Source organism: Borostomias antarcticus, assembly GCF_949987555.1.
Source record: "Borostomias antarcticus genome assembly, chromosome: 3".
Classification (NCBI taxonomy): domain Eukaryota; kingdom Metazoa; phylum Chordata; class Actinopteri; order Stomiiformes; family Stomiidae; genus Borostomias; species Borostomias antarcticus.
Window position 1 is genome coordinate 7790268 of NC_140236.1, and position 13188 is coordinate 7803455.

Below are 13188 nucleotides of genomic sequence, written 5' to 3' on the forward strand. Positions count from 1 at the left end.
AGTATTACAGTTTATCTTCCAGCTTTTGTAGCAATGTATTTAAGTTCTTTTAGGCAATGCAGTTCAGCTTCCAATTCTGCAATCTTCCTTTTTTTTTTTGCTTCCATTTTTTCCAGATGTGTAGTGTTGCATTTGAAGTTTCAGATTTTTCTCGTTTAGAATTCCTTTTGCAGCGAAACGTTTGAGATTTCTTTCTTTTCTTTCAGCTGCTCAGCATTCACACACATTTCCTGCAGGAAATGCAATTTTCTAGTTTTCTTTATTTTTCTGCCAGACTCCCAAACTTTTCTCCTCTGTCATTCTTTTTGCTAGAAATTCAACCTTCTAAATGTTCAGGAAGTTTAGGAATCGAGTGTATCTATTTTAGTTTGTGGATTGTGTTGTTTATTTTTCATCGATTTATTATATGTGCCATATACTTTTAATGGGGACCTGCAATACCTCCGGCCATCATACCCATGCCAGAGGTGGGGTTCTTCCCTACTCTACCTCTCTCTGTCTCTCTACCTCTGTCTCTGTCTGTCTGTCTGTCTGTCTCTCTCTCTCTCTCTCTGTCTCTCTTTCTCTCTCTCTATCTCCCACACCTAAACGCTGCCTTCATTTAATTTAACCCAGTTCGGCCATTGACATTCTATATACGATCGCAACCTAATCAGCACTACTCAGCTCAGGTCATCACAGGCAGATACGTATTGGGGTAGCTCTGGCAGAATACTGTTTCAGTCATTACTTTTGTACAGGCTGTCATCTGGCTTATATATGGGCCAGCTCCATGTCTGCCCTGCTTCAGCAGAAAGACACGCCATAACCAGTGGCAATTACCAACTCAATATCAGGGCCTTAACCATGTCTCACCACAAGACTCTGCTTTCCAAGTCTGCCCTGCCTTGCTCCAGCAATAAGACAAGCCGTAACCAGGGGATTCTGTGTTTTGGCTTTGCTACTGACCACACCCAAACCAGCCATGCCCCCTCCAACAACATAAACAGCAGGTGAGGTGTGCACCTGAGTCCCCAGCTGGCAGCCACATGCATTCTCTCCTGGAAATGCACATTTCTAGTTGACATTCAGATCTCTTTGAGTTAGGTACTGTAAAAGCCAGTAAGGTACAGTAATCCTCTGTAGTGTACTGCTGTTTAAGCTCATGGACTTTTTCCAGATGTAAAGACTGTGCCAAACAGTTTACAGTATCACGCCAAAAACAAGTACAGCAACACCATCTATTAAAATAAATATTTGCATGTATTTTCACTTCATGTGAAAAGTTTTCCTCATCAAAGATTTTTCAATATGGCTAGAGAATGTACTTGATGAATGTTTTATGCCAAATCTTTATACAGTATGAGAGGTTAATCTAATCATGTCTTTATCTTATGAACAGAATATGAAGTTCAACAGAGAGAGCAAGAGATGGAAAAAGTTCTATCCACTTTTTAGTTCTTCGACTGAGGGATATATATATTCCTCGAGAGCATCCTTACTGGGAATATCACCACAGAGAGTGGTACGGTCAGCCGAACACCTTTGGGGGGGCCACTCTCCCACCTCGAGGACATATACTGTACACTAGAAGATGCATGACAAAAGCCAACAGGATCCTGAAAAACCCCAGCCACCCAGGAAATGGATTGTTCCCTCTGCTACGGTGAGGGAAGAGCACTCATATGGCGAGCATATACTGTGTGGATATGTTATTCATATCCATATATAGCATGGACATAGTCCATCCAGACCGATATCTGTCTTTCTTACCCCTATTTTATATTGTATAATGTATTTTGTACATTTGGAACTTGTAAATTGAGTATTCTCTGTGAGTGTGATTGGAGTCTCTTATGTTGAGCATAATCTTGGAGTCGGCCCTCATTTTTCCCTTTGTCCTTGTCGGTCCATTGTCTATGTTAGCGTTGCTCCCTGCATTCCTGTGTGTTTCTGCCATTTTTGAACCTGTGAAACTGCGCAACCTTTCTCCGTCCTGTAACATTGGGTCCCACCTCTTACAAACTTAACACATGGTACCCAAAGCTGGACCATATAAACCAAATCACACAAGCAAACACATAAAGACAAAAAACCTTTGCGATGCTACAACATATTTTACTCATAGGCATTCATTTGACTTTGACAGTTTCCAGAATGTTCTCAACATTAGTTCTACACCTAGAAGTAAGACATGAGGACTCTCTACAAGATGATGTGGTGCTGGAGATGTTTTCAACTAAGCAACTGTGGCCAGACCCACATGGTTGCTCTCCCGGTCAAAGATGGCGTAGTACTGCCTGATGAAGACATCACCAAGGATCCAGACATTGTTTAAGCCGCCACCATAAAAGCCAGTGCTGCAGCCATCTGAATCCTAGAGAGAGAAAAAGGGAGAAAGTTACTTAATTTGCTCTTTTCTTCACACGTGTTGAAATGCACCATTCTTGCTGACATCAGCAGGGCTGTTTCTCTGGTTATACCACTGCTAGTGCTAGTGGACTGACCTTGAATGTGTAGTAAGTGGCGGGGAGGGGGAAAGCATGTCCGTTAATGTTGAAGGTCACCTCAGGCATGTTGTCGATGTTCTGGCAGTTGACAGGAGCCTGGATGAGAAACGGGACACATTAGACTTCCCTATGGATGGACCGGTGTTTGTGAATGGAGATGTTAAGAAATCGTTTTCCGACTCACTTGTCCGTATTGGCCGGAGCCGCCTCCCACATGGGAGTTAATGCTGCTGATATCCTTCGCGGGGCCAACGAGGAGGGACGTCCCAGTGTCAACGATGGCCTGGCAGCCGCCATTGCAAGCCACGGTTTGTCCATTGATGGTGACACTGTCAAGAGAAACAGCGTTTAGGGATACATGTGCTCAGAAGACAGCAACAAACAACATGACATCGTTTGAGGTAATTGGTACAGTGTGCATGTTTTTTTTTCTGAATGTGCTGTGTTGCAGGGAGAGGCACGACAATAGCTGCTGGTGCAGAGATGTCTCTTGGGTGTAATGTAACATTCTGTTGTGTGTGTGCAGCACCTGTCCATAGTGATCTGCCAGTAGGTCTCAGAGCTTAGGGGGATCCAGGTGACTTGACCTGTGTAGTGGTTTGGGTCAGTGCCACCAAAAGTCACCTCACTACCCTGCTGGGAACTGGAGGAGAAGACAGGTCAGAGGTCATTGACTCTCACACACAACAGTGATGTATAGCCATACAGAGGAAGAGGTTGGTTACTTAGTGCTCTGTGCTACATTTTTAATGATGATTTGTGTGTCCTTCAGTACTTTGGGCTCAGGTAGATGGAGAAGAGATTCTGATCCAGTAGATTCTGACTCATCATGTTGTCAAAGACGGGTGTGGCTCCGGAGAATGAAATGGAGGGGAAGGCCAGGCCCAGGTACCCGTCAGCCGCCAGGTATTCCTGGAAAGGCGCCTCCGTCTGGCTCAGACCAAAGATCTGATGGTTCACGGAGATCCCGCCCACCTGGAACCACCGCAAAGTCAGTCAGTCAACACACACACACACACTAATTACCAGTGTCACTGTTTATCAAATGTACTTTAATCACATAATAAGGTATCATAATGTGTCCCAGAGCTGCTCCTTTTCAATTTTATGTTTTTTTTTATGACTGGTTGATTGGTTACCTCGACGGTGTCATAGCCCAGTTGTCCAGTCATGCTGCCAGTTAAGTACCAGACATCGAGTTGCTTGTGTGCCCAACTAAAGGAGCTGGATTGTTGTGGGTTGTATTTCCTGTGGCTCTCTGCAGAATATGTAAATGTTACTGAAGGTCATACAGTCCTTGTGACTGTAACTGACAACATTTATGTCTGAGTTGAAGTTAGAAAATACATGTTGAGGTATTTCTCCTCAATGACATCTACAATGTGTTTGAGATTCTGATTGGAATTGGATTTGTTTTATATAAAATGTAATTGATTCATATCTCTGCTTTACTTCCAAACATGCCCTGTTCCCCAATGCACGGTGCATGTGAATTAAAACAAGCTCTATCATCCTATAATAACCCTATATTCTCTAACACAGGACTCCTCTGTGAAAGAGATTGACTCCCTGTCCCTTTAAGTAAAGGTGGATTGAGTCGTAGGGCCAGTCGTACTCACGGCAGGCCGGGCTTTTGCAGTAGACTGAGGGCACCCAGAGGTTGGAAGATCCAGTGTCAAAGATCACAGTGAAGGACTGTGGGGGGTTGCCAATGGAGATCACACCGAAGTAGGACATCTGGAATTGAAAACACGAACAGCGGTTGAGGTTAGAAACTGTGGAAATGTAGTCAGTCAGTCAACAGATATGTATGTGAAACTACCAGATACACAATTCATGGCATGTGTGGTGTACTTACATCACCATCATTGGTCATGCCCTCATTACCCTGCTGGACGAACTTGGCCATGGGGTTGTAAGGGTACCGAAGTCTGTACTCCTCCCAGAGACCCTTCTCCATCAGCTTCTCCCTGGCAGTCTTCCCCTTGATCAGAGGCACCCTGGAAAACACGCACACGACAGAGAAAGGTCCGAAAAATCGGTATTTCTTATTTGCAGATGCCAAAGGAAAGGATGTGAGGAGAAAGAGAACAATTAGAAACGAAGTACTTACTTGTAAAGACATTCGGAGAGGGCCACTAGGGCGCACAGGACAACAGCCCACTTCATCTTCAATGGTCAATTTGGCTTCTTGTCACAGACCCAGAGAGTGAGGAGAGGGGGCAGGAGACCTCCGTCCTTATATACAAAATCTAGTGTCCGCTGAATGCCCTCCTGTACCATATTACACCGCATCATCATACTGTAAAAGATAAGAACCAAGTAATGTGTTTACAAACATAACCTAACATAACCCTAACTTAAAAACAAAGAGTCAGTGAACAAGTACATTTCGTATCAAAGAATCAACATTTGAAACTCTTACTTTAGTATGTGGTTGCAGGCTGTGGCTGGCAGGTTACATCTAGTTATCTTCAATGTTTAATCAGTGTGAATGCTGATTCAGCATTCGCACTATTGTTATCCAGTTCTTTCTAGTTTTTTCTTCCATGTTTTTTGCCGACTGTTAACTTCTTCCTACTTAGTGCTACAGAAACCATTCAAATATCAAAACATTCAGCTCTTTAAGCACAGTATGTGACTTTAAAAAAATACTTTTCAAGATATTCTGCTTTTTTTTACAGGGTTTGTGGGAACAAACCAGATAGAAGAGATGTGTTTACAATTTGTAGTAAATCAGAGCCCATGCAGTTAGATACATTTTTGAAAAAGCCTGTAGGCAGAATATCAAGGCAACAGGAGGAGGATTTCAGATGTATAATGTCCTCCAGGGTTTTATGGTTGATCGGATGCAATTGTGTCATGGTATTGATTTTAAGTGGACACTGGGACAACAAATATCCTTTACCTGATATGGAGGCACTGACTGCTTGTTTAAGTTTCTGAATTTGTCAGTTAAGAATGAGGCAAATTTATAGCAGGCCCTAGTGTATAGAAGTCCAGAGGCTACCGACACAGGAGGGTTTGTTAGCCTATCAACAGTGGCAAACAAAGCATCTGCATTATTATTGTTTTTGGTGATGATGTCAGAAAAGAAGGACCGCCGTGCATTTCTCAGCTCCAAAATTATAAATGCAGTCTCATTATAGATGTCATAATGAACATGGAGATACGTTTTTCTCCACCTACGTTCAGCTTTTCGACACCCTTCCTCCGTTGGGTTGTTGACCTGCAGTTCTATGTTGCTACTACAAGAGGCAGTGTTTTTTTGTGCATGGTAGCGACGCACCAAAGATGGCACAAGAGGCAATGGTTTTTGTGCGTGGCGACGCACCAAAGATAGCAAATGTCCGGTTGTCACTCCCTCCCTCCCTCCCTTCCGCCGTTGGGTTGTTGACCTGCAATTCTATTTTGCTACCACAGTGTTTTTTTGTGCATGGCTATAAGCCAGCGCACCTATCACAAGAGGCAGTGTTTTTTTGTGCATGGCTATAAGCCAGCACACCTACCACAAGAGGCAATGTTTTTTTGTGCATGGCTGTAAGCCAGCGCACCTAGACAAGAGGCAGTGTTTTTTTGTGCATGGCTGTAAGCCAGCGCACCTAGACAAGAGGTTAGGACTGTACGATATATCGTTTACGCATCGCCATTGCGATGTGCGCTTGCGCAATAGTCACATCGCTGGGCCTGCAATTTTTCTCCTGCTATGTAGTCAAACTCAAACACGTCATGAGAATTCAAAATTCAATACTAATTTTACGCAGTATTGATACTTTCCGCACTATCGATACCAGCTGGCTTTTTCTATCTCTCTACTCTGACCTTTGGAAATTGCGTTTTGACTATTACAATGCATGAAAGAATGGATAGAACAGCTCTATTCAAATCGAATAGAATATCATAACAAAATAAAATACAGATAGGCCTACTTTTTACAATGCTGCGCAACCGTGCATTTTAGAGAGATTGGGCTGCACTTTGGTCAGCAGCATCCTGCTCCTGCGGCTATGTATGGAAGCAATCAGTCATCAGTCTTATAAATCATATAATTAGGAAAGTCACAGTCTATTTTATCAATGTTGTATAGCATATAGCCTATTTTTGTCTTGTCTCTTTTTTGTAGTTTGCAAAGAACATTCACGAAGGAACGTGAAAGGGCTGAGGGCTGCTCAGTTGGTTACTCTAGATGGCGGCGGAGGATTTCCAAAAGCAAATGCGCCTATTTGGCAATATTTATGATTTAAACCCAATGCTTATAGCTGGGGAACCTCATAACATCAATGAGGCTATCTGTAAACTCTGGAGCTCGTCATGCCGTAACGTGAACACCGTTACTCTGTGCTGCGAGGCTGCGACCCACTCTGTTGCACGCGGACAGAGTGAAGGAGAGGGATCAGTAGCCTGGCTCCCGCCCCTAAATCTGAATAGCAATTCAATCTGAGTTTCAGACTAGTGGAGGAGAGCAGACACATTCAGTGTGTTTTTTAAATGAATTTAATGAATAAAATAATACAATTAAATATATATGTAATTTATTTAGCTTAAACAGTTCACATTCCTGATCCGCCTCAGCAGACAGCAAACACTGAGATCAGTAGGCTTCATCTGACATTGTATTATTCCATTAGCCTACTTTTCCTGATGTTTTAGGTTTGTGCCGTGGTATCGTTTCAGTATCGGTATCGAGATATTTTTAGCAGGTATTGTATCAAAGTTGTAATTTCGGTATTGTGACACTATATGGTAGTCTGTCTGACATAACATGAATGATTCAGACCAATCACAATTTTAGTTAGTTTTAGTTGAGTTTTTAAATGATGCTCAGCAGCCCTGCCCCACCCCGCTGGAAGGCGAGCACAAGTCGAATAAAATGAAAATGACAGAGAAAGGGGACGATTTAGTGATTAAAATAAAGTCAACGTCTGACATTTGGTGTTACTTCGGCTACCAAAAGGCTGATGTTACATCAAGCCTGGCGACAGCACAGGTAGCAATTAGCAAGATTAGAGAAGATGACGAGAACTAATCGGGGGCTCCCACGCCTTGTTTTACATATCGCAATATATATCGCAAAAAAGTATATTGCTGCAATGTATGTTTTTGTCAATATCGTGCAGCCCTACAAGAGGCAGTTGTTTTTCGTGCATGGCTGTAAGCCAGTGCACCTAGAATAGCGTTTGTCCGGTTATCACTCCCTCCCTCCCTCCCTCTGCTCAATGTTGACCTGCATTTCTCTGTTGGCACCACAAGAGGCAGTAGTCCCAGCACACAAAATAAAGAAGGACACCAAAATCAACCTACCGATCTCCACTGCACAAGTAGAGCAGCGGTGAAAGCATAGGACTCCCACCCGGGAGACGGGGGTTCAAGGCCCCAGGGGGATGACTTTATGGGACTATACCCCAAACATCCACATGTTCATCCTTTCACTCCAACCATTACCCCTTGCTTTATAGGTCAGATCCTGTCGCAACCCCAACCCTTATTCTAACCCCAGCCCACACTAGGGACTGGAAGCAGGACACCAAAACCAACCCGCCGATCTCTGCTGCACAAGTAGAGTAGTGGTGAAAGCATAGGACCCGGGAGACGGGGGTTCAAGGCCCCGGTGGGGATGACTTTATGGGACTATACCCCAAACCTCCACACGTTCATCCTTTCACTCCAATCTTTTTATCCCTTACCTTTGTCCAGAAACAGAAGTTGAACCAATTGCAGCAAAATAGCTAACGTTACAGAAATCATCAGTGTAACTGCTTTAGCCACTGACCGCTACCATTAATGTTATGGAAGCTGCTGCTAGTTGTTGTGAGCTCATGACCTAACTGGCTATCCCGCTCTTATTGTGCTGGATTCGAATTGGAAGCATTGGAACTGATGTGTCCAGGCGACAAGACCTATCTTAATTTATCAGACAATATTTCATGTCATTTCAATTCACAGCTATTTCAGTGGCGTGACTAGCTTCCGTTCAACAAGTCCTGAACAGAAACAAGCCAGCCGCGCACATAAGCCAGGCTTGACCTGGCTTGGTTTGTATTCTGACCAGCGTGGCGTTTCTCCATGGAGATCGTTTCGTACCAGAGACCACCTTCACCTTAGTGGGCGCAATGGCATCAATAATATTTGTAATTTTAGAATTAAAATTATCTACAAGCTCACTGACTGAGACCCAAGAGAGGACAGGTGTGGATGAGACAGCCTGAGTAAATATTTCAATGTTTTTTTCAGTGATGTACCGTTTTGTGATGACCTCTGTTTGAACATTTGTGTGCAGGGAGATAGTACTCTCAATGAAAACACAGGAATGATAGAATGAACATCAGACACCTCAACCTTAGAAATATTCAGACCTTTGGTGATGATCAAGTCCAGAGTGTGCCCCTTGTTGTGTGTGGGCTCTGTCACATGCTGAGTCAGTCCATAATTATCAAGGACACAACACAGTTCTTGAGCCCCTCTGTCCTGAGGGTTGTCAACATGGATGTTAAAATCACCAACAATAACCACACAGTCAAAGTCAATACAGATAATATACAGCAGTTGTCTCTCTCTCTCTCTCTCTCTCTCTCTCTCTCTATCTATCTCCCACCCCTAAACTCTGCCTTCATTTAACGTAACCCAGTTCGGCCATTGACATTCTCTATACGATCGCGACCTACTCAGCACTACTCAGCTCAGGTCATCACAGGCAGATACGTATTGGGGTAGCTCTGGCAGAATACTGTTTCAGTCATTACTTTTGTACAGGCTGTCATCTGGCTTATATATGGGCCAGCTCCATGTCTGCCCTGCTTCAGCAGAAAGACACGCCATAACCAGTGGCAATTACCAACTCAATATCAGGGCCTTAACCATGTCTCACCACAAGACTCTGCTTTCCAAGTCTGCCCTGCCTTGCTCCAGCAATAAGACAAGCCGTAACCAGGGGATTCTGTGTTTTGCCTTAGCTGCTGACCCCACCCAAACCAGCCATGCCCCTTCCAACAATATAAACAGCAGGTGAGGTGTGCACCTGAGTCCCCAGCTGGCAGCCACATGCATTCTCTCCTGGAAATGCACAAAAGCCACTCTCCCACCTCGAGGACATCTACTGTACACTAGAAGATGCCGGACAAAAGCCAACAGGATCCTGGAAAAGGAGGAAATGGATTGTTCCCTCTGCTACGGTGAGGGAAGAGCACTCATATGGCGAGCATACTGTATACTGTGTGGATACAGTATGTTATTCATATCCATATATAGCATGTACATAGTCCATCCAGACCGATATCTATCTTTCTTACCCCTATTTTATATTGTATAATGTATTTTGTACATTTGTAACTTGTAAATTGAGTATTCTCTGTGAGTGTGATTGGAGTCTCTTATGTTGAGCATAATCTTGGAGTTGGCCCTCATTTTTCCCTTTGTCCTTGTCGGTCCATTGTCTATGTTAGCGTTGCTCCCTGCATTCCTGTGTGTTTCTGCCATTTTTGAACCTGTGAAACTGCGCAACCTTTCTCCGTCCTGTAACATTGGGTCCCACCTCTTACAAACTTAACACATGGTACCCAAAGCTGGACCATATAAACCAAATCACACAGGCAAACACATAAAGACAAAAAACCTTTGCGATGCTATACAACATATTTTACTCATAGGCATTCATTTGACTTTGACAGTTTCCAGAATGTTCTGAACATTAGTTCTACACCTAGAAGTAAAACATGAGGACTCTCTACAAGAAGATGTGGTGCTGGAGATGTTTTCAACTAAGCAACTGTGGCCAGACCCACATGGTTGCTCTCCCGGTCAAAGATGGCGTAGTACTGCCTGATGAAGACATCACCAAGGATCCAGAGATTGTTGAAGTCGCCACCATAAAAGCCAGTGATGCAGCCATCTGAATCCTAGAGAGAGAAAAAGGGAGAAAGTTACTTAATTTGCTCTTTTCTTCACACGTGTTGAAATGCACCATTCTTGCTGACATCAGCAGGGCTGTTTCTCTGGTTATACCACTGCTAGTGCTAGTGGACTGACCTTGAATGTGTAGTAAGTGGCGGGGAGGGGGAAAGCATGTCCGTTAATGGTGAAGGTCACCTCAGGCATGTTGTCGATGTTCTGGCAGTTAACAGGAGCCTGGATAAGAAACGGGACACATTAGACTTCCCTGTGGATGGACCGGTGTTTGTGAATGGAGATGTTAAGAAATCATTTTCCGACTCACTTGTCCGTATTGGCCGGAGCCGCCTCCCACATGGGAGTTAATGCTGCTGATATCCTTCGCGGGGCCAACGATGAGGGACGTCCCAGTGTCAACGAAGGCCTGGCAGCCGCCATTGCAAGCCACGGTTTGTCCATTGATGGTGACACTGTCAAGAGAAACAGCGCTCAGGGATACATGTGCTCAGAAGACCACAACAAACAACATGACATCGTTTGAGGTAATTGGTACAGTGTGCACGTTTTTTTTTCTGAATGTGCTGTGTTGCAGGGAGAGGCACGACAATAGCTGCTGGTGCAGAGATGTCTCTTGGGTGTAATGTAACATTCTGTCGTGTGTGTGCAGCACCTGTCCATAGTGATCTTCCAGTAGGTCTCGGAGCTCAGGGGGATCCAGGTGACTTGACCTGTGTAGTGGTTGGGGTCAGTGCCACCAAAAGTCACCTCACTACCCTGCTGGCCACTGGAGGAGAAGACAGGTCAGAGGTCATTGACTCTCACACACAACAGTGATGTATAGCCATACAGAGGAAGAGGTTGGTTACTTAGTGCTCTGTGCTACATTTTTAATGATGATATGTGTGTCCTTCAGTACTTTGGGCTGAGGTAGACGGAGAAGAGCTTCTGATCCACTAGGTTCTGACTCATCATGTTGTCAAAGACGGGCGTGGCCCCGGAGGCTGAGATGGAGGGGAAGGCCAGGCCCAGGTACCCGTCAGCCGCCAGGTATTCCTGGAAAGGCGCCTCCGTCTGGCTCAGACCAAAGATCTGATGGTTCACGGAGATCCCGCCCACCTGGAACCACCGCAAAGTCAGTCAGTCAACACACACACACACACTAATTACCAGTGTCACTGTTTATCAAATGTACTTTAATCACATAATAAGGTATCATAATGTGTCCCAGAGATGCTCCTTTTCAATTTTATGTTTTTTTTTATGACTGGTTGATTGGTTACCTCGACGGTGTCATAGCCCAGTTGTCCAGTCATGCTGCCAGTTAAGTACCAGATATCAAGTTGCTTGTGTGCCCAACTAAAGGAGCTGGATTGTTGTGGGTTGTATTTCCTGTGGCTCTCTGCAGAATATGTAAATGTTACTGAAGGTAATACGGTCCTTGTGACTGTAACTGGCAACATTTATGTCTGAGTTGAAGTTAGAAAATACATTTTGAGGTATTTCTCCTCAATGACATCTACAATGTGTTTGAGATTCGGATTGGAATTGGATTTGTTTTATATAAAATGTAATTGATTCATATCTCTGCTTTGCTTCCAAACATGCCCTGTTCCCCAATGCACGGTGCATGTGAATTAAAACAAGCTCTATCATCCTATAATAACCCTATATTCTCCTCTGTGAAAGAGATTGACTCCCTGTCCCTTTAAGTAAAGGTGGATTGAGTCGTAGGGCCAGTCGTACTCACGGCAGGCCGGGCTTTTGCAGTAGACTGAGGGCACCCAGAGGTTGGAAGATCCAGTGTCGAAGATCACAGTGAAGGACTGTGGGGGGTTGCCAATGGAGATCACACCGAAGTAGGAAATCTGGAATTGAAAACACGAACAGCGGTTGAGGTTAGAAACTGTGGAATGTAGTCAGTCAGTCAACAGATATGTATGTGAAACTACTGGATACACAATTCATGGCATGTGTGGTGTACTTACATCACCATCATTGGTCAGGCCCTCATTGCCCTGCTGGACGAACTTGGCCATGGGGTTGTAAGGGTACCGACGTCTGTGCTCCTCCCAGAGACCCTTCTCCATAAGCTTCTCCCTGGCAGTCTTCCCCTTGATCAGAGGCACCCTGGAAAACACACACACGACAGAGAAAGGTCCGAAAAATCGGTATTTCTTATTTGCAGATGCCAAAGGAAAGGATGTGAGGAGGAAGAGAACAATTAGAAACGAAGTACTTACTTGTAAAGACATTCGGAGAGGGCCACTAGGGCGCACAGGACAACAGCCCACTTCATCTTCAATGGTCAATTTGGCTTCTTGTCATAGACCCAGAGCGTGAGGAGAGGGGGCAGGAGACCTCCGTCCTTATATACGAAATCTAGTGTCCGCTGAATGCCCTCCTGTACCATATTACACCGCATCATCATACTGTAAAAGATAAGAACCAAGTAATGTGTTTACAAACATAACCTAACATAACCCTAACTTAAAAACAAAGAGTCAGTGAAAAAGTACATTTCGTATCAAAGAATCAACATTTGAAACTCTTACTTTATTATGTGGTTGCAGGCTGTGGCTGGCAGGTAACATCTAGTTATCTTCAATGTTTAATCAGTGTGAATGCTGATTCAGCATTCGCACTATTGTTATCCAGTTCTTTCTAGTTTTTTCTTCCATGTTTTTTGCCGACTGTTAACTTCTTCCTACTTTGTGCTACAGAAACCATTCAAATATCAAAACATTTTAAGCACAGTATGTGACTTTAAAAAAATACTTTTTAAGATATTCTGTTTTTTTTCAGGGTTTGTGGGAAC

General features: G+C 44.1%; 2 protein-coding genes across 2 annotated transcripts; both read right to left on the reverse strand.

The window, feature by feature from the left end:
• Positions 1-2218: 2218 nt before the first annotated feature.
• On the reverse strand, positions 2219-4658 carry LOC311330024 (pepsin A-like; the record flags this gene model as incomplete). The annotated part of the gene is made up of 9 exons (XM_084461973.1): positions 2219-2356; positions 2487-2585; positions 2674-2818; positions 3019-3132; positions 3265-3464; positions 3629-3747; positions 4109-4226; positions 4348-4489; positions 4603-4658. 9 exons carry the CDS (start codon positions 4656-4658, stop codon positions 2219-2221), a joined length of 1131 nt encoding a protein of 376 aa, XP_084318099.1.
• Positions 4659-10243: 5585 nt separating this feature from the next.
• Positions 10244-12669, reverse strand: LOC311330025 (pepsin A-like; the record flags this gene model as incomplete). The annotated part of the gene is made up of 9 exons (XM_084461974.1): positions 10244-10381; positions 10512-10610; positions 10699-10843; positions 11044-11157; positions 11290-11489; positions 11654-11772; positions 12121-12238; positions 12359-12500; positions 12614-12669. 9 exons carry the CDS (start codon positions 12667-12669, stop codon positions 10244-10246), a joined length of 1131 nt encoding a protein of 376 aa, XP_084318100.1.
• Between the last annotated feature and the right edge of the window lie 519 nt (positions 12670-13188).